Genomic DNA, 26,455 nt, shown 5'->3' on the forward strand with positions numbered 1-26,455 from the left:
TAATAACAATTACCATATTAAAGAACATAACAAAGTAAGTGAAAAAGTTATCTATTTAAATTCAAAAAATCCATTTGCTGAATTCTATAATCACAAACCATTTACAAATAATTTTACTATCAATCATTAATGAGTTAAAATTTACTCAAGATATATTAAAAATTTTTTAAAATAAAAATAATTAAATAAATAAAAATTATAAAAAGTTTAGATAATAGTTTTTTTTTTATTTATTTTTAAAAATAATCTATTTTCAATATATACTCCGCTCATTGTTGTATAAATTATAAACCAATTAAATTTTTGATTAAAAAAAAAAGGTAAAGAAAACTGAATATTTAATCCCATTGTTTGTTTGAGATTTTAGATCCATCATCTTTTGTCCATTTCAATATTATAAGAATCATTGAATTTTTATAATATTGATCAATCAAATATGGAAGAATATTATAATTTTAATATCAATAACCAACATCATGTCATGAATTCTATAGTTTTCATGCCACTGGTGGTGAATCGGTTGAACCAGAAGATGAATAATAAATATTTTTAGATGGATGAGATATATCATCTCAAGGAGAAGCAAATAACATTTGCGCTACCCATTCAAAAGCTTCTCTTTGAGTAAATTAATGATAACTTTTTTTTGAATTGGATAACGCAATTATTAGTTTCTTTTCCTTGAGATGCTAGATTTCATTTTATTTGTAGTAATTTTACAGGGTCTTTAAAAGAGGGGTTAGTTTACAAAATGTAGATAACATGATAATAACGGACCAGACTTAATTTAAATTTATGGTAAAGGGTTTTAACTATTTTTTTTTTCATTAACATCCAAAGCCCAGATAGCTCAGTCGGTAGAGCGCAAGGCTTTTAACCTTGTGGTCGGGGGTTCGAGCCCCCCTTTGGGCGAAACTTTTCCCCTGGAACATAAGGGCAGAGGTTCGATTCTGATTAAAAATTATATCACCATTTTTTAAATCGTAAATTAAAAATCAAAAATTAAAATCTCAAATGACTTGGTTGTTTTTTATTAATTCGATAATATATTTAAAACTGATATATTGAAAAATAAAAAATTTCTCTAAAGAGAAACAAATTCAATTGAATCCTCTCAAAATATTTATTTATTTTTTAAATCAAAAACTTTGGATGATAACTTCATATTTTAAATAATATTTTGTTGGATATTAAAAAAAAAAAAAAAAAAAAAAATCTGTTTTAAAATTTTTTTTTTTTTTTTTTTTTTTTTTTTTTGCCTTTGCATTTTTTCCAACCTCAGAGTAAAGAATGGATATCTTATATAAAAAAGTATTTAATAATAAATTTTTACAGAATAAAATTTATAATTATATTCAATTCAAAGATAGAGAAGAGAATAATAATGATTTAGAGAAATGTTTTAATGAATATATTAAGTATTATAATGTTCAAGATTTAGAGATTGAAAGATTGGTATTAAGAAAAGAGTATAGATTATTATTTGAAACTATTGATAATTATTTTCAATATGGTATAGTTGATCCAATCCGATATTGGTATTATATAATCACACCAAGTAAATATGAGATTAAATTATTGATTCAATTGAGTGGATTAGGATTCGAAAGATTTCTATTACTTTATAACGAATTCACAATACTATTCAAAAGATTAAAACACCAACTATTAAGAAACGTATTAATTAGTGGTAATGAAGAGATATTCAATTTCCTTTTGAACAAAGGTTATAAATTAAATCTAACAATTAATTGGGATAATTCTGAATTTTCAAAATTAAATTGTGCTGGTAATATTAATTTATTTAAATTAATAATTGAAAATCATTATACTCGTTTCAATAGTGATTTAGATTTAATCTCATTTAAATTATTATTAAAATTATCATCTCAAATTAGATATCAAATTGGACAAGTAAAAAGTAATAGTTTTTATTTATCAGTTCAAAATCATAATAACAATCCATTTTATTCTTCTCCTCCAAGTAATAATAATAATAATAATAACAATGGATCTATATATAAAATTTATCATACAGAAATTTCAAATGATTGGAATAATGATAAATGTTGGTCAAATTTTAATTATTTAGATATTTATAGATATTTAATGAATAGAGTTGAAATTACATGTATACCAATTTCAAAATTATTTGTATCATTTAGAGTTTCAGATATTTCATTAGCAAAAGCAATTTGTGAATATAGTAATGAAAGGGTTCATCATCAAACTGGTGAAGGTATTGATGAAGTTGATTCTTATATTACAAAATTGGGTATAATCTTAAATACATTGAAATATCGCAATTCCTATAGATCTCAATTGCTATCAATACCACAAAGTATTTATCAAGTTTTAAAATTCACATTAGAGAATCATATTAGTAGAGAAAAGAAAACTGACCAACTTTATGGTAACATTGAAAATATTTTTAAACCAATCCATTCAAAACATCCATTTGCAAATGATATATCTCATCATCATTTAAATGATGATCCAACTAATCCAGTAACAGTTTATTCAATCAATTATAATCAACTAAATGATGATGATGATAGATTATTTAAATTATTTTTAGAAAATGATTATTTACCAAATTGTTTAGATGAATTTAAATATATGTTATCAAAGAATTTAAAAATTAAAAATGAATCTGATAATATTGGTAAACTATTTATACATTGCTCAAATCAGTTAACAGATTTTGAATTTTTAAAATTTTGTTATCAACATTATCAACCAAATTCAAAAGAAATTTTAAAAAATGTAATTCATGATTGTATTATTTCAACATTTGAAATTTCAACATGGATTATAAATCAAGTATTTCCTTATGGTTATTGTAATAGTGATATTAATCAATTCATTCCAAAGTCTCCATCAAATTATTGTTTACAAAATTTAATTATTTTTGATCAAAAATCACTTGAACTAGTATTACCAATTATTAATATCGATTTAAATCTATTTAAATCAATAATTGGCTTTAAAAATTCAAATTTTTATTTTGTTTTCATTCAATTATATAAAAAATTACTTTTAGAAAAAGCTAATGATCCAACAAGTGTATCCAATATAACAAGTGAAATATTGAAATCTATTTACTATAAAGATTGGTTCCCATTATTTAAATATATTCTTGATAATGATTATAAAGGTAATAATGAAAAAATTCAATCTATCTATAAATCTTTTAAAAAAACTCAACCTTATCAACTTCATCCAAAATATCATTCATTAATTCAATTTACTCTATCAAATAATATTAATAATAATAATAATAACCATCCAAATTATTTAAATTTCATTATTAATTCAATGTATCAAAATGGTGAACAACTTTTAAAAGTTTATGATGGTAGTTTATCAACAATTAAAAATAATTTACAATCAATTAAATTTAATTCAACAAAAGTTTTAAATAATGTATTTGAAAATATTATATCTCCTCATTATATAATTCCAAATCAAAATAATAATAATAATAACCATTCAAATTATTTTATTTCAAGATTAATTGGAACAAGTATTAAGAAATTTTATTTTTTATTAAATTTTAATGATAATGATAATAATAATAATAATTATATTAGTGTTAATAATAATTTTTTAAAAATTAATTTTAAAATTATAATTAAAGAATCAATTTTATCAAATTATTTATCAATTTTAAAATATATAATTTTTAGAAATGATAATAAAGAAAAAGTATTTGGTAGTAGTAGTGATTTTCAATTTATGATTGAATTTCATTCATACTTTTTATTTTATTCAATATTATCATTTTTAGAGAAAAGAAATAATAGAAAACAATATTCAATTGGTAATTCATTATTATTAAAATCATCTTTAGAAATTGTTAATCATTGTATAGAAATTTTTAACAACCATTCAATATATTATCAATTAAATCAAATTTTAAATTTTATTAAAAATGAAAATGTTTCTTTAATATTATTTAAAAATAATTTAAATTTATTTTTAAATAATATTAATCAAATATCAATTAATGAAGATAAATTAAAAAAATTTTTATTAAATTTAAAAAAAAATATAAATGAATAAATAAATAAATAAATAATTAAAAGTTTTGTTTTATTTTATTTTATTTTATTTTATTATTTTATTTTTTTAATTTTTTATTTGATGTTGGTTTTGTTGAAGATTTTATATTTTCAGGTTGTTTTCTAACTTTTGAAGATTTATTTGAAGATGAGGTAGAGGAAGTTGATTTATTAATATTATTTTCTTGATTTAAAATATCATCTAAATTATTACTATCAATATCATCAGATGGTACGAATGAAATATTTGGATTTATACAATTAATTTTTAATTTTTGATCATGAGCTTTACTATCATCAACATAAATTTCAACAGTAACTTTATCAAATACTCTAAAAGTATGAATACCATTACCAAGTGTTTGATCTTCATGATTATAATTATAAATATTAGATGTGCCACCACCACCATTGGTGGTAGCAGTTGAAGAATTTGGATCAGAAACATAAACAGTACCTTCAAAACCATAACGTGGCACTAATACAACAAAAGCATTAGCTTTTACACGAATGATATAAGCATCTTCAACAGATTTACGACCTTTGAAAAAGATTAAAGTATGAAGTTGAGTTGAACCTCTACTTGCGTATTGAGCCATTTTATGACGGAAATTATTATTCTCTGTTAATGCTGAAATGGTTTTATTCTCTAAATTTAATGAAACTGATTGAATACCAATTGCAGAAGCTAATAAACGATGAACTATAATATCTGGATAACGACGAATTGGTGATGTGAAATGAGTGTAAATATCAGTGGCCAAACCATAATGATTAAAATCTTCATATGGTAATGAACCTGATGAGAAATATTTAGCTGGTGACATGCAACGGGTTGTCATAATACGACATAGGGTATTAAAGTATGAATCGTTCTTATCTACAGCGGAATCCAATGAATCTGCTAAATCTTTACTTGTGGTGGTTGAGAATTTGTAACCTTTATTCTCGATTAACTTTGTCAATAAATCGAAAGCTGCTTTATTTGGAGTTGGATGACGACGTAACATAGCACAACCTGGGAAATGTTTATAAATTTTCTTGGCAACCCAAATATTTGCTAACAACATAAACTCTTCAATCATTGAATTTGTTTCACGAAGTTGATAAATTTCAACATCGGATGGATCACCACCCAATTCTTCAGTCTTGAATTTAACTTGTGGTGAAGCTAAATAGAGTGCACCCCTATCGAAACGTTGTTTTCTAAGAATTTTTGCTAAACTATTTAAATTTCTAAGATTTACTGTGATTTGATCATTTTGAGATTTATCATCAATTCTAATTTGTGCTTGTTCATAGGTTAGAGATGCACATGAACGAATTATACTTTTAGTATATTCGACTGCAATGATTTCACCAGTGTGTTGATTAATTTTCCAAATACAAGAGAAAGCGAAACGATCTACATTTGACATTAATGAACAAAGATTACCTGATAATTCACCTGGTAACATATCAATTCTTCTATCGACTAAATAAACAGAAGTACTACGATTTGCAGCTTCTTCATCGATTGCTGTACCTTCTTGAACAAAATGTGATACATCAGCAATATGAACACCAACCTCCATAATACCTTTACCAAGATCTTTAATATGTAATGCATCATCAATATCTGTACAACCTGGTGGATCAACACTGAAAATACACTCCTTTCTCAAATCTTTACGACCCACCATATCAGCACTCGTAACACGATCCATAATATCTGGTGATGGTAAACATTTCATTACTGCTGCACCAAATGGATGATGTGGTATATCGAATTGTAACAATAATACTTGACTCTCTGTTTCCTTATCGCCCAATGGTCCTAAATCCTTTACAAAATGACCACTTGGATATTTTGAATTCTTATCCCATTGATCGATTGCCACAACAATACGTTTACCAATTAAATTACTAACTTGACGACTTTTGATTCTAATTTTTGGTATACGTTTATCAATTGGCATAAAATAAAGAAAATGTAAACCTGTACTTGTTTTCGTAGTAGTATTATTATCATCTTGTTTGAATTCAACTGCACCACAATATGGCTTCCAATTACGTTTAATTATACCAACGACTTTACCAGTTGGTTGCTTTTTTGAAATTAATGAATCCTTTGCAATTGAATCATCATCTTCTTCAACACCTTCATTCTCTAACATAATTAAAGTCGATGGTGTATTCCATTTAGATTGATCAAATAATTCAACGGCAACAATATCACCATCCACTGCTCTATTTATATTCTCAATACCTTGAATCAATATCTCCTTTTCCATCTCCCTATTTGATACTGTTGCTTCTCTATAATTGGTTATACTTGTTCTAAATATACCTTGAATTAATTTACCACCTTTAATTCCCTCTGTTAACATTGACATTGGCTTATGTTCTTGATATTGGAATCTCTTTGATTCATCATTATCTTTTTCATTACTATCATCATTTGGATCTGATAATTTATCAACCAATGATGGATTCTTATCTGATAATTCAAATACTAAATCTTGAACTAGTGTTTTTTAAAAAAAATAAAAAATTAATATTTTATGTATATATATAAAATAATATAATATAATACTTACTAGTTTGACAATCTAAACCTAATGATTTTGCTTTTTTTAAATTATCTTTATCATTTGTAATTAATAAAACTTTAATTGAATATTTATGAAGATGTGATTTATACCATTGAGTAGCTACACGAATTGCACGATCATTTCTATCATTTGGCGATTCACCATTTTCTCTAGTGATTGATGTGAATGTACTATATTCATTAGAGTAAACATAAAATTTTCTTGAGGATTCTTTAATTACATCACGTATACGATTAAAGATTGCACGATTTTGTGATTTAACTTCATCTAATACCGTTGATAATATTATACAATTCTTTATGGTTGGATCTTCTAATAAATCAATTTGGTGCAATATTACATTTGTATCTAATATTAATATTTTATCAGAATCAATTGTATTGATTTCGTTTGATAATAATGCTCTATCTTCAACTGTTGTCCTTCTCTCTAATTTGATTTTACATTCTTTACAACTATCATGTCCACATGGTATATCATCTCTTAAATAAATTTCATTTACAACTTTTATAATTGTTCCTTTCTTTGTTGCTTTATAAAAACATTTATTTGATTGCATTATTTTAAAAAAAATTAAAAAAATAAAAATAAAAAAATAAAAAATAAAAAAATAAAAGAAAATGTGAAAAAAAAAAACGAAAAAAAAGTGATTTATCAACTCGTTTTTTTTATTTTTTTTTTATTTTTTTTTTTAATTTCTCATATTTTTGATATCATTAACAATTTAACATTTAAATTAAAAATTTTTTTTTTTTTTTTTTTTTGTTTAATTTTATTTACAATACAAATTTATTTACAGAAGTTTTTATTTATTTTATTTTATTTTTTTTTTTTTTTTTTTTTTTTTTTTTTTTTTTTTTGACTAATTATGTATATTTTGAGCAATTGCACTTTCTAAATCTTCAATTGTATTATTTATTAAGAAACTATTATATTCTCCCAAAATTTGTGAAATATTTATTGATACGATTTCATTTACATTTATTTCTTTTTTAAATAGTTTACTTTTTTTTAAAAATGAAATTGTGGTTGTTAATTCAAATGAATTATTTTCATTTTCAATACTATTACAAATTGGAGGCATCTTTGAAATTATTTTGATTTTGATTTTATTTGTCTTTTTTTTTAGGTTTTATTATTTTTAGTAATATGTTTTTTTTTAATTTGTTTTTTTTTTTTTTATACACTTTTTTAATTTTATATTTTTAATTTTTTTTATTTTTTATTTTATTTTAATTTATCTTTATTTTAATTTATTTTTATTTTAATTTATTTTTTTATTTTAATTTATTTTTTTATTTTAATTTATTTTTTTATTTTAATTTATTTTTTTATTTTTATTTTATTTTTTATTACAATTTATTTTTATTTTACTTTATTTATTTTTTTTTTTTTTTTTTTTTTTTTATTTTTGTTTAAATAACAAATAAATAAAAAAATTAAATATTTGAAAATAATAATAATTTAATATAAAAAATAAAAATTTATTAATTATTGGTTATACTATGTATGGTGGTACACGCAATATTATTATAATGTATTGAACAACAATAACAATAACATTAAAAACTAAATCTCAGTTTTTTGCTTGGATAAAATTATTTTTTTATATTTTTTTTTTTTTTAGCTTTTAAATTATTATTTTTTTTTTTTTATTTCTTTATTTATTTATTAAATACATTTTTTTTTTTTTTATTTTTTTTTTTTAATAAATTCTGAATTTATGAACCACTACAATAATAATTAACTAATAGGTCAAGGTGTGTTTTTGAATGGTGGGGGTGTTGTGTGTTTGTTAGGTGATTTGAAGGGTGGGTTATTAGAATTTAGATTTAATAAGGGTGTGAGTTTGTCGATTTTGACCACATTGTTTTTTTTTTTATTATTATTTTTATTTTTTTTGTTTTTTTTTTTTTTTTTTTTTTTTTCTTAATTTTTGTATTTATCCATTAATTTTTTAAATTTTTTTTTTTTTTTTTTCTACTTTCAAAAATTTGAGATTTAAATCATATAGCTGTTGATGTGGATAAAGTGTTTAAAATTTTGATAATTTTAACAATATTGTTTACTACCTATATATATAGTGTTTAAATAAATTTTTTTTTTTTTTTTTTTTTTTTTTTTTTTCTTTCATTTTTTATCATATTCAATGGGTAAATTTTAGTCCCACAATGTTATTACCTTTTAAGGTTATACCAAAAAAAAACCCCACCACCCTAAACTATCAAGTAAAAAAAATATAATAAATAATAAAAAAAATAAAAATATATTTAATATATTGTTGGAGTTTTTTTTTTTTTCTAATGTGGGGTGTATGAAATAAATAATGAAAATAAATAATGAAAATAAATAAATAATAATAATAATAATAATAATAATAATAATAATAATAATAATAATAATAATAATAATAATAATAAAAATAAAAATAAAAATAATAATAATAATAATAATAATAATAATAATAATAATAATAATAATTTCAAATAAATAATAAAAAATAAAATAAAAAATCATTCCTAATTTATCTTTTTCTTTTTTAGATTTAATCAACATGATAAAAAAAAAAAAAGATTTTTATTATTAGTGTGGTGTGGTGTGGTGTGTGGGTATATGTTAAATTTAAGTTAGTTTCACATTTATCTATTTATATTTATTTACATTGTTAAAATCAATTTAACATATTAAGCTTCTGGAATATATTTGCAATTATTATTATATTTATTATTATTATTATTATTATTATTATTATTATTATTATTATTATTTTTTTTTTGTTTTTTTTGTTTTTTTTTTTTTTTTTTTTTTCTAATTATTTTTATTTTGAATTAAATCTAAAGAATTTATAAAGATGATACCATTATCTTTCATTTTCTGTAATGATTGATCGGTACCATTCTTTGAAACACCTTTTGAGCAATCTTCTATGAAATAAGTTTTAAAACCACAACTAACTGAATCCAAGCAACTAGCCAACACGCAGAAATCAGTTGCCAAACCACAAATGTAAACATTAACAATTGAATGTTTTTTTAATATATCATGTAATTCAGTTTTTGATTTTTTATCATTATCATAAAATGATGAAAAACTATCAACTTCTTTATCCAATCCTTTATTTATTATTATATCTTTATCTTTTACAATTAAATCTTTATTAATTTCACTACCTTTTGTATTTTGAATACAATGATCCTATTTTTTTTTTTTTTTTTTTTTTTATCCCAAACAGTTTTAGAATTTATTTTTTTATTTTATTTTTTTTTTTTTATTTTTTCAAAAATTTGAATTTTACATACAGGAAATAAAAGTTGTGTATTATTTGATTTTGTTATAATGGAGTCATATGGTTTTTTGTTATGAGTTGATGCAAATGAAATATGGTTTTCTGGGTGCCAATCTTTTGATAAAGCAACTAAATCGAATGAACAATTATTACGGATATCGTTTATTGGTTTTATTATATCATTTGCATTCTCTACTTCTAAACTGCCATCTTTCATAAAATCATTTTGGACATCAATAATTAATAAGCAAGACATATTACTACTTCTACCACTACTATTTTTGAAGAATTATTATATAATAAAAAAATAAAAAATAAAAAATAAAAAATTTAATCTTAAAAAAAGAATTTTGAAAATATATATTAAAAAATCTTTTTGTTTTGTTTTGAAACACTATAAAAAAAAATAAAAAAAAAAAATAATAAAAAAATAAAATTTTAAAAAAAAAAAAAATGAAATTTTATTCTAGAACGACCCATATAAACGAGAAAAAAAAAAAAAGAAAAGGGACAAAAATGTTTTTTGGTTGAGCTTAAAATCTTAATAGCATATTAAATTAAATTACTAAATTTTGATATTTTTATAAAAAAAAAAAATCGGATTGGTCAATTCAATGAAACTTTTATATTAATATTTATTTATTTAAAAAAATAATCCAATAACACATTGATATCAAAATCCAAATTGTAATTAATAATTACTATTACCCCGAGTGGTAATTAATATTTATGGTGTTGATCAAAACTAAACAAATTTTATTTTATTTTTTTTTTTTTTTTTTTATTTATTTTCCGCACACCGATTTTGGTGAAACCTAAAAAAATTAATTCCAATGAAAATATTTATAAAACGGGTAGATTTTTAAATTTATCCAACCAGAATTTTATTTTAAAATTAAAAAAAAAAAAATTATATTTTATTTTTTTTCTTTTTCTTTTTATTTTTTTTTTATATATTTGGGAAAAAATAAAAAAATAAAATAAAATATAATAATATAAAATAAAATAAAATAAAATAAAATAAAATAAAATAAAATAAAATAAAATAAATAAAATAAAAAAAAAAAAAAAGGAAACAAAAAAAAAAAAAAAAAAAAAAAAAAAAAAAAAAAAAAACAATAAAAAGATGTGGGACTAATGAAAAAAGAAAATGTTTCTTTTTCGTTCGAAAAAGAAAAGGGGTTAAAAAAAAGTTTAGTGTTTAGCCCGCAAAAAAAAAAAAAATTTAAAAAAAAAAAAAAAAAATTTTGAAAAATTAAAAAAAATGATTAATAAGATTTTATCCAATGAAAAAGCGTAAAGATATTATTTTGATTGGAAAAAAAAAGATTTGAAAAAATAAAAAAAAAAAAATAAAAAAAAAATAAAATAAAAAAATAAAATAAATTGAAAAAAAAAAAAAAAAAAAAAAAAGAAAAAAAATTGAAAAAAAAAAAAATCATTATATCTGCAATCACAAAGGTTTACAGTCGAACGAATTCAATTAATTATAAAATATTTTTTTTTTTTTTTTTTTTTTCAAATTTTTAATTTTTTTTTCTCAATTTTGAAATAATTTGTCAAATTTAAAAATCTTGTATATCAATTACCAATAAAAATAATTTCACTAAATAAATAAATATATATAAAAAATACACAATGGGAAAAGATGATAAAAAAGGTATGTAATAATTTTTTTATTATTTTCATTTTTTTTTTTTTTTCATTTTTTTCATTTTTTATTTTTTTTTTTCCTTTATTCCCCTAATATGTAGATATATATATTTTGTATATCACATAACTTTTTATTTTTTTTAAAAAATATTTTATTTTTAACCCCTTTCAACCCCACACGAAAATACATCACCCCACAAATCATATTATTATTTTTTTATACATAAAATTTTTTTTTTTTTTTTTTTTTTTTTTTTTTTTTTTTTTTAATACAAATGTTGTTAATTCAACCAATAATAAAATCTATTCTACCTAATTAAATATGTAGTTATTTGAAGGAATAACTTTTTTTATTTTTTTTTTATTTTTGCACCTTTACATTAATTTACAACTTATTGTTTTTTTCTTCTTGCTCAGATTTTTTTTTTTTTTTTCATAAAATTTGAATCTGTAATTATTTTTTTATTTTTATTTTTATTTAAATTTAAGTGATATTATTATACTACTTTTATATTTTTTTTTATTATTTATTTCTTTTTTTATAAAATCAAACCAATTAAACATATAATTTTTTTAAATTTTTTTTTTTCCTATTTTATTTTTATTTTTTTTATTTTTTAAAATATTTTATCATTAAATTTTATTTATTTTATTTTATTTTATTTTTTTTAAAATATTATATCATTAAATTAAAATTTTTTTATCTCCATCATTTACTTAATTTCAAAATTTAAGAGACGACTAATTTAAAATTTTATATTATTAATAAAAAAAAAAAAAAAAAAAAAAAAAAATTAAAAAATAAAATGCCAATTTTTAAAGTTAAACAACCAGTTCTTAGTGAAATTATGAAGAAACTATTAGAACCACAAGAAGTTGTTATATCAAGATATAGAGATGCTGATGGTAAACCCAAGATAGATGAATTTAAAGAGGCTTTGGTTAAAGGTTTCTTTTTAATTAAATTCCCAAAATCATTTGGTGGTGCAGAGATTGGCGTAAATATTAAAGGTTTACCAAAAGAATATACATTACATAATACGACAAGCGAATGGTCAGTTGATGGAAATAGTGTGAAAATTATTGGTAAAGTCGAATTTCAATCAATACCCACTAGATTCCAAGCTTCTTTTCAATTAAATACTTTCCAAGGTGTTGGAAATTTAGAATTAATTAATTAATTTTTTTTTTTTTTAAAAAAAAAAAAAAATATATTTAAAAAAAAAGTATAAAAAAAACATAATTCACGCACAAACCTTCATATATACATGCATCAAATATAAAATTCATAAATCATATTTATTCATAATTCAACCACTCAACTTCATTACAACATCATTGGTTTTTTTTTAGTATTTTTTTTTATTTTTCTATTTTTTAGTTTGTACAAAAAAAAAAAAAAAAAAAAAAAAAAAAAGAAAAAAAAAAAAAAAAAAAACCAATCACGTTCAACCCAACTTAGCAATCAATTAATAGTATTACTACTATTATTATTTTTAACCCATAAAACCATATCACACCAATAAAAATACCTCCCCTCCCCCCTATATAGAATTGTATTTTAATATAAAAAAAAAAACAAATCCTCAAACCCTTTTATCGAGCTTGTGAGGTTGCTTTTCTCGTATAAGAAATAAATAAAAAGTAAAAAAAAAATTAAAAAATTAAAAAAAATACCTATTAGTTATTTTTATTTATTTTTATTCATTATATATATATATATTTTTTTTTTTTTTTTTTTAATTAAAAAAACACACAAATAAATAATTTTTTTTATAAAGATTTAATTTTTTGTTGATTAAATTATCATAGTTTATATTTTCTTCTTTTTTTTTATTTTTTTTAATTACCCAAATATTACCTCCTATCAGTAATTCATATTTATAAATATCTTGTTTGTGTGATAAAAAAAAACCAATTTTTAAAGTCAATATTTTAAGTCCCCATTTTCCCAACCGTTTGCAAATAAAATCATTTTTGTATAATTAATTTTTTTTTTTATAAATTATAACGGTTTTTTTTATGGACGAAATTAATATTGACGACACAAAAATTTGGAATGATAAAATTAAAAAACGAACTAGTCCAATCACAAAAAAAAAAAAAATTAATATAATTTTAAAAAAAGTTGTTTTTAACATCTTTGATAACACCAAAAGATTTGTGATATTCCAATTTTTTTTTTTTTTTTATTAACATTTTGATTTTTTTGAAGGTTTTTTTAAAAAAAAACAAAAAAAAAAAATTTAAATGCAAAGAGTGAAGTGGCGAAGTATGATGTTATATTTTTCACTATAAATTAATGGATATTATTACACATCTTCGTACAATCCAACTTATTGTGCTTTAAAGTTCTTTGAACTATTTTTAATGGGTTTAATATTTTTTTTTTTATTATCTTTAATTCCAAAGATCATTTTTTTTTTTTTGAAAAAAAAAAACTATAAATAAAAAAAAAAAAAAAAAACAACAGACAAAATTAAATAATTTTTTTTTATATATAATGGAACAAAAAGAATTTGTAATTATATTTTTTAAAAAACAAATAAAAAAAAAAAAAAATGTTAATTATATTATTTTTTTTTTTTTTTTTAATGTAAAAAACAATTTTAGGATATTAAAAATATTTTATTGAAGATTGAAAAAGATAAAAATGAAACTTCAAAAAAAATACAAGAAAAATATAAAGATTGTACAATTGAAGATTTGGAAAAATCTTTAAGAATCCAAAATAAAAAATCAGAAGAAATTACTTTTATCTCAAAAAAGATTGAAGAATTAAATGAAAAATTAATAGTTGAAAAATATAAACCATTATTGTCATCGTCCAATAATTCAAATGAAATTGAAAATGAGATATCACCAAAAATTAAAGAAATTTTAATTAAAAACTCTATATTAAAAAATGAAAATTCAGCAGTATCACCATCGATAACAACAACAGATGCATCAGCATCATTAAGTTTTGGGGGTAAAACAATTGTTTTACCATCAAATCAACCAACAACATTAAGAAAGAGTGATGCACCAGCTGATACAAAACATATTAAATTGGAAATTACCAATGATAATAAAATTAATATTATTTGGCAGGATGCAAAAAATTATCAATCAAAAGATTGGGTTGCACTTTATAACTATAAATATGCACCACCAGATGGTTATGTAAATAATACATGGTATTGGGCTGGTAATAAAACAAGTGGTAAAGTTGAAACAGGTGTTACTTATGATGCTAATAGAACTCAACAAGTTAGATATTATAATTATCAAAATGAACTTATTAGTCAATATACAGTTGAAAGTCAATGTTGGATAGATATTCACGGTGATCTTGGAAGTGGTCTACAAGTAAATTGGCCAAATTATTCGACATCTGGTAGTAATGATATAATTGCAATTCATAATAGTAATTTTGGTGAACCAAAAGATCTTGCCAATTCAATTGAACAATGCTATGCTAATAAAAATGATGGTGATTGGGTTTCTGAAATTATTAATTGTGGTTTACCATATTATGCAGTTTATTGGTCTAACATTGGTGGTGGCAATTATATAAAACAAGCATGTTCAAAACCTATGACACCAGTTGATAGAAAACTTGCAATTGGTGAATATTATAATGGAGAAGATTCTTATAACACATCAGTTGCTGCATTTTATGATTCAAGAGCAAACGATGACAAAGATTATATTATGGTTACCCTCAAAGAAGTCGATCAACCAGGAACTCCCGGATATAATGCAAAAGCAGCCAACGGTATAGTTTTATCATCTAATCATTCGTCATACAATGATACACTTTATTTTTGGGGAACCTATTGTAGCTTTGATAATGAAACTGGTAAATTTTATATTCGTCAAAAAAGCTGTGCACTTGAATATAGAAAATGGATCACTGATAATTACTCAAAGTTAAAGGATAGAAAAGTAAGAAATTTAGTTTTACCAGGTTCACACGATTCAGCAACTTACTTTATCAATTCACTCTCACCAAAATCACCAGATGCTGACCATTATAAATATCCAGATTATCTTTTAACTCCATGGTCAAAAACTCAAACTTGCTCAGTTTATAAACAATTATGTTTTGGTGTAAGATATTTTGATTTAAGAGTTGCAAGATTAAAAGATAAACTTTATATTATTCATAATTTTTACTCTGATTCAGTTAAACAAGTTTTAAAAGATATTCTTCAATACGTTTCAGAAAATGTAAATGAAGTTATCATTCTTCATTGGAGTCATCTTTATCTTGTCGATGAAGATAATAAATTATTAATGAAGATGATAATTGAAATATTAGGAAAATTCATGTCAAATAGTAATAAAGGACCAGATGTTAAAGTTGGAGATTTAGCTGGTACACCAATTATTTGTATATATGATGATTTAGTAAATCCATTAAGTAATGGTGGTGCTGGTGGTAATGGAAAAAGACCAGATATTCGTGATCCAAGACTTTGGGATCCTTCATGTATATCCTCACCTTATGAAACTTCAAGATATCATAGTTTCGAATCAATTTTAAAATTTTTAAAATCTAGAATTAATGTACCAAAAAGAAAAGTTCTCCATGTTTGTCAAGCAATTCTTACAATTGAATTTTCTTATGAATTCTTTGGACATGACTTAATAACTTGGACTGTAGAACATCGTAATAAATTCAATGAATTCTTTAATGATCTTGAAACCTTTGCTTCACCAACAAATATTATAATGACTGATTTCGTTACATTTTATCCATTATCTTCATATTGTATTCGTAGAAATACTTTAGAATTTAATAATAGTAATTAATTAGAATAAATAAATAAAAAAAAAAAAATGAAATAATAATAATTGGTTATATTTTTTTTTTATTTATATTTTTTTTTATTTTTTTTTTATTTTATAATTTTGAAGGGATGATTATACACAAATAATAATAATAATTAATAATTTATTTTATCTAAAAACAGCTTCAATTAATTTGACAATAAAGGCCATTCCTTCATCTTTTGGAAATTCTAATCTAGTACCAAGAAATTCATTTTCATTTCTACAATTATCAATTGATATTGGATCATAATATATATCATCTTCATTAATTGTAATATAACCATGTACTTTTGCATCATATTTTGGATTTTGACAAATAACTTCAAATTTATTTTCAGAAATAATTGAAATATTTGTACCAGTTAAAAGTTTATAAATTTCTAAATGATTTTCATTAGTTTTATCTAAAATTAATAGAAAAAAAAAAAAAAAAAAAAAAAAAAAAAAAAATTAATAATTAATTTAAATAATAATAATAATAATAATAATAATAATAATAATAATAATAAACTTACTTAATAAATTTGAATTATTTAAATCAATTTTTGATTGTTCAAATTGATTTAAAATTTTTTGAATTGATTTTAAAGAATCATCAGTTGAAGATAATAATTTTTCTTCATATTCTTCAATTTCAGATAAATGTTTTTTCTCTAATTCTTCAATTTCAGCATTTTTCAATTCTAATTGATCAAATAATAATTTATCATTTACAATTGTAATCTCTTCGATTTCCTTTTGTAAACTATCAATGATTTGTTTTGAAGAGGTTTGTAATTGATCATAATTGAGTTGTTTTTCTTTAATGGTTAATTGTAGTTGTTGAATTTCTTTATTCTTTGATTGAGTTAATTGTTCATGATCTTGGAGTACAGATTGTTTGATATCATCGATTTTAGATAACAACTCTTTATAACTATTTGATTTATCTTGATATTTAATTGATAATTGTTGGTATTTATTTGCAAAATCAGATTTCTCATTCTCTAATCGGTTTAATAACTCTGAGGATTCCTTTAACTTTTCTTGGGTTTTTTTCACCAAGTCTTGGTGTTTCTCTAGATTTGATCTTTGTTCATTTTCATATTTAACTTTTAAATTCTCAATAAATTCTTTTAATTTCATTAAATCATTCTCTTCATTCAAGTTTCTTTGTAATTGGGCTTCTTGCTGTCGTCTCTCTTGGATTCTCTCTGATGATGGTGTTAGGTTTTCAAAGAGGATTCTGTCCCTTTCCTCTTTCTCGGATCGTTCTTTGTTCTGCTTGTTTTGGGTCTCAATCACTTGGTTTCTGTATGAGTCAAAGTCATTGGACACTCTTTGATTGTCAGTTTCAAGTTGCTCGATTCTGCCCTCGTAAAAGAGTTTAAGTTGATTGATTGTAAATTCATGATCATCCTTTGATTTTAATAATATATCTTTTCTAATCTCTTCACAGTTAAATCCATGACCTTCCTTTAATGATTCCATTAATACTCTATTACTCGTATTTACATTATCCAATTCTCTCTTTAATTTATTTATAACTTTCCTAGATTCAGTATCCCTTTGTTCTGCTCGAATTTTAAAATCTTCAAATAATTGTTCTGTCTCTGTAAATCTAATCTTCTTTATTTCATTAACTTTATCTTTTAATTCATAATATTTCCTTTTAAATAAATTTAAATTATTTAAATTATTATTATTATTATCATCATTATTTAAATTATTATTATTATTATTATTTAAATTATTATTTTTATTATTATTTACATTAATATTACTATTTGTTGTAATATTATTATTATTTATATTATTATTATTATTATTATTATTTTCAATATCATTATTATTTTCAATATAGCTATTATTATTATTTATATTATTATTTTCTAAATTATTTTCATCTTCAGTGAAATTTTTATGTACAGTTTGATCAATACGTTGTTTTTGTGATCTTCTATTATCTGTTGCCCTTCTTGGCATTTTATTTTTATAAAAATTAATTAAAATAAAAGTTGGTTTGAAGAGGAAAAATAATTGTTGTATTTTTATTATTAATAAAAAAGTAAAAAAAAAAAAAAAAAAAGAAAAATTGAAAAAAAAAAAAGGAAAAAAAAGTGGCGCCAAAAAAAAAAATAATAATTTTGGAGGGCAGATTTTTTTTTTTTTAACTACAAAAATTTGTTTAAGATTTAGAATTTATTTTTAAAATTAAAACATATGAAAATAAATAAAAAAAAAAGAAAAAAAATTGATTTTTTTTTTATTTTTTTTATTTTGGATTATATGTTTACAAATAATTAATTTCAAAAATCAATTTTTTTTTTTTTTTTTTGAAACAATAATTTTATTGTTTATTTTTTATTTTTTGGTATCATAATTTTGTATTTCCTGATTTTTTTCTTGGTGTTATTTTTATTTTTATAAAAAATAAAAAAAAAAAAAAAATAAAAATGAAAAATTAAAAAAAAAAAAAAAAAAAATTTTTAAAAAAACCGAGTCGAACGAATCTTTTTTTTTTTTTTTTTTTTTTTTTAATTTTTTTTTTTTAATTTTTTTTATTTTCTTTAATTTATATATATATTTGACCTACAAAAATAAAAATGGGAAAAAAAATAAAGAAACAAACAGTTTTACCATTAAATGTTAAACCAAAGGGATTAACAAAAAAAGTACAATTACCAAAAGATCAAAATTTAACAATTAAAGAATTAACAAAATATGATATCCTCTTTAAACAAGGTGAAAAGAATGTATCAAAAACTTCAGACTTTGTAGAAGTAGGTGAAGATGAAGTTGATAGTGAAGAAGATGATTATTTTAAAAATTCTTCATTTTTAAAATCAAATTTAACTGATGATGCGTATGTGTATATTTTATTTTTATTTTCAATAGAATTTTAATAACCCCACCCACTAATATACTAATTTTTTTATTTTATTTTATTTTATTTTATTTTATTTTATTTTATTTTATTTTATTTTATTAGTAAATTTCAAAAATTATCATATTCTAAACAATTAGAAAATGAATATGAAGATCCAAAAGAAAAATCTAAAGCAGAAGAATCAGTTAAACAATTAAAAAAAAGAAAATCAATTGATGATGATGAAGAAGAGGAATATAATGAATTAGAAGAAGATGAAATATATAATGAAAAGAGTGATGATGATGACGATGATGATGATGATGATGATGATATTGAAAATGAAAGAGAAAATGATGAAAATAAAAGAGAATGGAAATTAGAAACAGTTGTTAAAAAGAGATTACCAATTAAAACACATGATGGTAGAATGAAAACAATTACTCAAGTTATCACAGCAAAGGAATTAAAAGAAACTAAAGAAAAAAATGAAAAAACTAAAGAACAATTAATTGAACAAGTTACAAAAGAAAGAAATGCCAAAAATAAACAAAAAGGTAAAAAACCAACAGCAACACCAACAACAATTTCAAAAGAAGTAAATAAACAAATTAAAGATGCACCACAAAAGAAACAAAAAAAAAAAGATAATGATGAATCATCAGATGAAAGTGATACAGAGATTGAGAATTTAGATGTTTTAGATAGAGATATTGATGATAATGAATTTAATGATAATTCAAAATCATTGAACAGTAATAAAGATGATGACTTTTCAAAATTATCAGAAGGTGAAAGATATTTAAAAGAACAAGAATTAATTGAGAATGCAAAGATGAGTTTAGCAAAAGCAAGTTCATTGATTATTTCAAATCCAGAGAATAACATTCAAGCAATTAAAGAATTATTTTCAATTTGTATCAATAATAAAAACATTGTTATTAAAAAGTATAGTATTTTATCATTATGTGCAGTATTTAAGGATATCATACCAGGTTATAAGATTAATAAAGATTTGGCAGACGAGATTAAAAATGGCCAAACCAGTGCCGACGGTGCAGGACAGCCAAAGCAAAAACTTTCTAAAGAGATTAAAAAGATTAGAGAATATGAGAAAAAGCTATTGAAATTCTATCAAAATTATTTAGTATTAATTGAAAATTCAATTAGTAATATTCTATCATTATTGGCAAGAAAAGTACCAAATACCAATGGTATTGGATTCTTTAAAATCAATGGTACCAACTATAGTAATAATGATTTAACATCATTATTACAATGTATTTTGAAGGCTGTTTCAACATTATTAATCACTCATCCACATTTCAATTTCCGTACCAATTTAGTCACAATCACATCACGTTTTACAGTTTACAAAGATAAAGATATTGCAATGATGTGTTTGGAAGCCGTTAAATCATTATTTGAACATGATTCAACTGGTGGTGAAACTTCATTAGAGGTAGTACGTTGTTTGGCAAATGTAGCAAAATCTGCAAACTATTTAATTGATCCAAAGGTTGTACGTGTTTTCTTGGCAATGCGTTTAACAGATGTAATCGAGAAAATCAATCCATTCGGGTTCGCATCTGATGAGGCAAAGTTGGGTAAAAAAGATAGAAAGCATCTAACTCGTACTGAAAAGAAGAAAAGAAAAGAAGATAAATCATTAGATAAAGAAATGAAAGAGGCAGAAGCTGAATTCTCAGTAAAGGAGCAAAAATTCCTTCAAACTGAAATTTTAAAGGCAATATTTATTCTTTATTTTAGAATTATAAAGAAAGCACCAAATTCACCTGCATTGACATCGGTATTGGAAGGGTTGGCTAAATTCTCCCATTTGATATCTGTGGATTTCTTGGGTGACCTTTTGAAGGTACTTGGTGACTTGATTGAGAATGGTATCACTTCTATTGCCAATGCATTCAATACCAATATCACCGCCTTTAAGACTATTAAACTCCATGGTGGCTCGTTGAATGTCGATTTGAAGGATTACTACGTCCGTGTCTACTCCCTCCTCACCGACATGGTTTTACCTAAAGAGCATGGTGTGATCGTAACTGCCTTGGACGCCCTACAATTAATGTTGGGTGACAAGAAGCAAACCGCCGTTGAAAGAGTTGCATCATTCATTAAACGTCTCTCAACCATCGCTTTGTTTTTACCACCACATGCATCATTGGCATTAGTTTCATTCATTAAACAATTATTTATAACTTATCCACAAACCCAACGTTTACTTGAAACCGATTCAACTTTCTCTGGTGGTGACTACGTTCCAGAGGCACAAGATCCTGATCATTGTAATCCATTCGCTTCAACTCTATGGGAACTATCATTGTTAACCAATCACTGGCATCCAAAATTCGAACCAATCTTAAAAAGAATCTTATCATATAATGAATCACAAATGTCCTCTCAACATGTTACTCGTGAACGTTCACCATTGGAATTATATCGTTCCTATGATAATAGTAAAGGTGGTTTCAATCCACCAATTGAATTACCAAAAGAACATCATTTACTTGGTAAAATGCGTAAATTAAAAAAATCATTTAAAAATCGTGAAATTCAAGTTTTCATCACTCCTCAAAAACAATTTGAAAAATCATCTTTCCTTAATCAATGTCAACAACAAACCTCTGATAAAGAAATTCAAAAACAAAATATTACTTTTGATAATTATTTTAATGAAAATAAAGATTTTAATAATCAAATGAAATTATTTAAAAAATTGGAAAATTTAAAAAATTTAAAATCAAGATTGGATTCTCAAAAATCTCAAAAATCTCAACCACAAAAGAAAAATACCAAGAAAATTTTAAATACTAAATAAAATTTTAAATAAAAATAAAAAAAAATAAAAAATAAAAAATAAAAAAAAAAATTAAAAATATAAAAAAATAAAAAAAAAAAAATAAAAAAATTTATATTCTTTTTTTTATCATTTCTATAATCAATTATTCAAAAAAAAAAAAAAAAAAAAAATGCAAAATAGTAATAATTTAGGTTTATCTTTAGAAAAAAAAGATTATCATAATAAAAGTAAAATTATTGATAATGATGATAATAATAAAGAAAAAATTTATTGGTTAAATTATGATATTGAAAATATTAAAAAAGAATTACAAGAATTACAAGATGAAGAAAATCAAATTTTAAAAGATTTAGAACCTTTTAAAAAACAAATTAAAGAATTAGAAGAAATTGAAAAACGTAATCTTGATAAAGTTCATACATATAATGAAATTAAAGATGCAACTCAAAATCAAATAGGTATAGTATTAACATTATTTTAAAAAATATAAAAAAAAAAAAAAAAGATTTTTTTTTTTTTTTAATTTTCTTTATTTACCACTGGTTGTTTTATTTTTTAAAAAAATAAAAAAATAAAATTTTCTAATTTTTTATTATAATAAAAAATTTTAATAGGTAAATTAGCAGAATATGAAGGTGTTACAATAATTCAAATGACTAAAAAACTTGGCATATTTTTGAACAGTGATGAAAAATAGGTGTTATTTTTATTTTTAAAATTTTTATTTTTTTTTATTTTGGGTTTGTCCATCTGAAACTCTTTATTTTATTGGTTTAAATATAAAAACAAAAAAAAAAAAAAAAAAAAAAAAAAAAAGAAAACAAAAGAAAAAAAGAAAACAAAAAAATATTTTTAAAAATAAAAATATCAAAGACTTAGGAAATAGAGAAAAAAAATGTCTTTTTCTATTCCATTTCCAGCCTAAAAGCACCATCGCATCGTGGATTTGTGTTTAAAAATAAACTTTTATGATAAAGATAAAAAATAAAAATAAAAAAAAAATAATAAAATAATAAAACAACACTTAAAGAGATTAATTGAATTTTTTTTTTATTTTTTATTTAGACCAAATCTTTTTTTTGTGCGAATCTTGATCTGTGTAAAAATATGCACGTTGCAAAAAAAAAAAAAAAAAAAAAAAATATTAAAAAAAAAAAAAGAAAACCAAAAATAAATTTTATTTTTATTTTTTTTTATTTTTTTTTTTTATTTTTAAGTTGGTTCTTTCTTTCTCTTACTCTTTCAGTTGTGTAAATACTCAATCAAAAACCAAAAATCAAAAAAATATTATTCATTAAAAAAAAAAAAAAGGAAAAGAAAATCAATTCTGATAAGAGAGAATTTCAAACTATCATACCTTTATATTTTTTTAATATTTTATTTTTGCCATAAATTCATTTTAACCCATCACACACCACACTCACACAACACTGTAAAAATAATAACTACCTTTGTGTTATGTTTGTAAAATATATTTTCAATTAAATTATTATATAATAATAATAACACCACCCATTAAAAATAAAAAAATAAAAAAAAATAAAAAAAATAAAAATAAAAATAAAAAAAAATAAACAAATAAAAATAAAAAAAAAGCAAAAAATATATTTTATTTAAACAATTTTCTTTTTTTTAATTTTTGTGTTGTGTGTTTAAAATTTTTTTTCCAGATCTTAATATTTATGAAAATATAAAAATAACAAAACAGTAATAAGAATATAAATAAATAAAAAAATAAAAAAAAAAATAAAAAATGGCAGGTGATGATGATAGAAATTCAATTCCAATGGAACATTATGACCAACAAGAATTACAACCACCACAACAAGAATTACAACAACCACCACAACAACAACAACAACAACAACAAGAATTACAACAACAACAACAACAACAACAACAAATATATCCAAGTATAAATGATTTAGATTCTTCAAGAAATAATTCACCACAAGTACCACATTATGCAAGTAAGAATTCATTTAATAATAATAATAGTAGTAGTAATCAATCATTAGAAAAAATACAAGAATTGGAAAGTAAAAAAGAACTTGCCTATGAACATTTAAGTCCAGCACCACAATCATCATCGTATGAAGATTTAGGATTAAAAGATCAAGTTTTAGAGAATGTATTTGGTGCAACAGTACGTCAAAAGAAAGCAAGAGTACCTGAGGGATTTATAGTGAGTTATACAAAATCAGGTCAACCATTTTTATTATCGGTAGAGTTACAACGTGAAACCAATGAAGATTTCATGGCAGCTAATGAACATGCAAAATTGAAACTACCAATAAATTGTGACAATAAAGATATCGAGAGAGTGTATGGCACTGGTGTTTATTTATACTTTAATTTCATTTCATTTTGTATTGGTGTCAATGTATTATTATTCCTATGCGTACTCATTAACATGATACCACATTATTACTTTGGTGCAAAGTATGACCATTTTAAGAATTTCTCAATTCAAGATTATCTATTACTCTCTTTGAATCTTCAATCCTATTATCAGTCAGAGGTGAAATTGTACTATTTCTGGTCGACTTTTGGTTGTATTTTACTCTCATTTTTCATGGGCCCCGTCTATGCTTTCAAAATTAATTCATACTTTAGAAAATCAAATAAAACTGATTTCGAAGATGGATTCGATGCTGATGATGTAATCATTAAAAATGCAAATATACCACGTAAAGAACGTTTAGTTCGTTTTTTCATCTCTTATATCATCTTTATTTTATTATTATGTGGTTCCGCTGTACTTTGTGCTTTAGTTTTAAAATTTGTAAATTCTTATAAATTTTTTACAAATATTTTGTAAGTTTTTTTTTTTTTTTTTTAAAAAAATAATAATAAAATAATAAATAATATTAATATTAATTTTTTTTCCTATATATAGAACAACATCATTTATTTCAGCTTGTATTATTAGAGTTATAAATGTAATTTATGATCAAATTTCAATTTATTTAACAATGTTTGAAAAACATCCAACTTGGACAAAATTTAAAATTCAAAATACTTTAAAATTATTTGTTTTTAAAATTGTAAATGTTATTATTTTATATATTCTTAGAGATAGAATATTTGAAAATATTACTCATCAATCAATTTTAGAAGGTTGTCCATTTGTTGACGTTGGTTCTCAATTTTTATTTATTTTAGTTTTAGATTTAACTGTAAGTTTTATATAAATAAATTATATTTTAAAATTAATAATTTATTTATTAATTTTATTTTAATTATTTATTTTTGAATCAATAGTTATCAAATCTTTGGGAAATTATTTATAGTGTTTCAATGGCATATATTGGAAGAAGAAGAGAAAAGAGTGGTAAAAAATCAACAGAATCTTATAAACCTGAATTTGAAATTTCTGAAGAATATTTGGAGATTTTGTATAGACAATTTATTGTATATTTAGGTTTACCAATTTATCCAATTGTAACTTTATTTGGTGTTGTTTGTAATATTGTTGAATATTATGTTGATAGATTCAGATTAATTAGAATTTGTAAAAAACCACATAGAATGCAAGGTTCTATGAAAAAGTTTTTATCATTTTATTTATTATTCATCTCTTTAATTAGTGTTGCTAGTTATCCGTATGGTTCAGGTTGGGTTTTAATTCAAATTGGTTTTAAAACTGGAAATTTAAATACTAATTGTGGTTATTTATTCGATGGTGATATTCCAGTTTCTGATTCTTCATCTTCAAGTACTGGAAATGGAATTGGTATTAAAATCTAAAAAAAATAAAAAATATAAAAAAAAATATAAAAAAATAAAGAAAAATAAAAAAAAAAAAAAAAAAAACTATTTATTAATTAAAGAAATAAAAATATAAAATTAAGATTTAAAAAAAAAAAAAAAAAAAAAAAAAAAAAAAAAAAAAAAAATTTTATTAATAGTTTGAAGAAAAAATTAAGATTTAAAAAAAAAAAATAAAAAAAAAAAAAAAAAAAAAATATCTTTATTTTGTGGAAAATGTTTAATTACATATGTGTGAATATATTAATTAAATTTAATAATTAATAATTTTTAAAAATATCAAAATGTGGTTTCAATTTGGTTATTTGAAAAATTTGCAACGCCTTTTTTTTTTTTTTTTTTTTTTTTTTTTTTTTTAATTTTTTTTTTTTACATTTTATTTTATTTTTTTTATATTTTTTTTTTTAATTTTTTTTAATTTTTTTTATTTTATGGGTGTAGTGTGTTTGATAAATAATACAGAGATATCAATACCAATTTTGTAATAATACAAATATTCAAATATTTTTTTATATACATATATATTTTTTCCTTAATTTATAAAAAAAAATAAAAAAATAAATTTTTTTTATATAATAACATATTAATAATAATATC

The 26,455-nt window shown here is 21.3% G+C and overlaps 10 protein-coding genes and 1 non-coding gene across 11 annotated transcripts; 7 read left to right on the forward strand and 4 right to left on the reverse strand.

Moving 5' to 3' along the window:
* The first annotated feature begins 839 nt into the window (after positions 1–839).
* tRNA-Lys-UUU-21 lies at positions 840–912 on the forward strand. Its single transcript has one exon. It is a non-coding gene; the product is annotated as a tRNA-Lys (tRNA).
* A 378-nt stretch (positions 913–1,290) lies between these two features.
* Positions 1,291–4,065, forward strand: DDB_G0293612 (hypothetical protein; the record flags this gene model as incomplete). The annotated part of the gene is made up of 1 exon (XM_629047.1): positions 1,291–4,065. One exon carries the CDS (start codon positions 1,291–1,293, stop codon positions 4,063–4,065), a length of 2,775 nt encoding a protein of 924 aa, XP_629049.1.
* A 58-nt stretch (positions 4,066–4,123) lies between these two features.
* On the reverse strand, positions 4,124–7,217 carry DDB_G0293614 (hypothetical protein; the record flags this gene model as incomplete). Its single annotated transcript, XM_629048.1, has 2 exons — positions 4,124–6,570; positions 6,644–7,217. 2 exons carry the CDS (start codon positions 7,215–7,217, stop codon positions 4,124–4,126), a joined length of 3,021 nt encoding a protein of 1,006 aa, XP_629050.1.
* A 303-nt stretch (positions 7,218–7,520) lies between these two features.
* Positions 7,521–7,742, reverse strand: DDB_G0293616 (hypothetical protein; the record flags this gene model as incomplete). The annotated part of the gene is made up of 1 exon (XM_629049.1): positions 7,521–7,742. One exon carries the CDS (start codon positions 7,740–7,742, stop codon positions 7,521–7,523), a length of 222 nt encoding a protein of 73 aa, XP_629051.1.
* Positions 7,743–9,466: 1,724 nt separating this feature from the next.
* On the reverse strand, positions 9,467–10,200 carry pncA (hypothetical protein; the record flags this gene model as incomplete). Its single annotated transcript, XM_629050.1, has 2 exons — positions 9,467–9,853; positions 9,958–10,200. 2 exons carry the CDS (start codon positions 10,198–10,200, stop codon positions 9,467–9,469), a joined length of 630 nt encoding a protein of 209 aa, XP_629052.1.
* Positions 10,201–12,403: 2,203 nt separating this feature from the next.
* DDB_G0293728 (hypothetical protein) lies at positions 12,404–12,778 on the forward strand (the record flags this gene model as incomplete). The annotated part of the gene is made up of 1 exon (XM_629051.1): positions 12,404–12,778. One exon carries the CDS (start codon positions 12,404–12,406, stop codon positions 12,776–12,778), a length of 375 nt encoding a protein of 124 aa, XP_629053.1.
* Positions 12,779–14,100: 1,322 nt separating this feature from the next.
* On the forward strand, positions 14,101–16,397 carry DDB_G0293730 (TIM beta/alpha-barrel domain-containing protein; the record flags this gene model as incomplete). Its single annotated transcript, XM_629052.2, has 2 exons — positions 14,101–14,118; positions 14,211–16,397. 2 exons carry the CDS (start codon positions 14,101–14,103, stop codon positions 16,395–16,397), a joined length of 2,205 nt encoding a protein of 734 aa, XP_629054.2.
* Positions 16,398–16,544: 147 nt separating this feature from the next.
* Positions 16,545–18,383, reverse strand: DDB_G0293620 (hypothetical protein; the record flags this gene model as incomplete). The annotated part of the gene is made up of 2 exons (XM_629053.1): positions 16,545–16,822; positions 16,934–18,383. The coding sequence occupies 2 exons, from the start codon at positions 18,381–18,383 to the stop codon at positions 16,545–16,547; spliced, it is 1,728 nt and encodes a 575-aa protein (XP_629055.1).
* Positions 18,384–19,003: 620 nt separating this feature from the next.
* DDB_G0293622 (hypothetical protein) lies at positions 19,004–22,105 on the forward strand (the record flags this gene model as incomplete). Its single annotated transcript, XM_629054.1, has 2 exons — positions 19,004–19,263; positions 19,390–22,105. The coding sequence occupies 2 exons, from the start codon at positions 19,004–19,006 to the stop codon at positions 22,103–22,105; spliced, it is 2,976 nt and encodes a 991-aa protein (XP_629056.1).
* A 151-nt stretch (positions 22,106–22,256) lies between these two features.
* DDB_G0293624 (hypothetical protein) lies at positions 22,257–22,784 on the forward strand (the record flags this gene model as incomplete). The annotated part of the gene is made up of 2 exons (XM_629055.1): positions 22,257–22,545; positions 22,702–22,784. 2 exons carry the CDS (start codon positions 22,257–22,259, stop codon positions 22,782–22,784), a joined length of 372 nt encoding a protein of 123 aa, XP_629057.1.
* Positions 22,785–23,840: 1,056 nt separating this feature from the next.
* On the forward strand, positions 23,841–25,837 carry DDB_G0293626 (DUF590 family protein; the record flags this gene model as incomplete). The annotated part of the gene is made up of 3 exons (XM_629056.1): positions 23,841–24,904; positions 24,987–25,266; positions 25,352–25,837. 3 exons carry the CDS (start codon positions 23,841–23,843, stop codon positions 25,835–25,837), a joined length of 1,830 nt encoding a protein of 609 aa, XP_629058.1.
* Between the last annotated feature and the right edge of the window lie 618 nt (positions 25,838–26,455).

This window comes from Dictyostelium discoideum (assembly GCF_000004695.1).
Source record: "Dictyostelium discoideum AX4 chromosome 6 chromosome, whole genome shotgun sequence".
NCBI classification, from domain to species: domain Eukaryota; phylum Evosea; class Eumycetozoa; order Dictyosteliales; family Dictyosteliaceae; genus Dictyostelium; species Dictyostelium discoideum.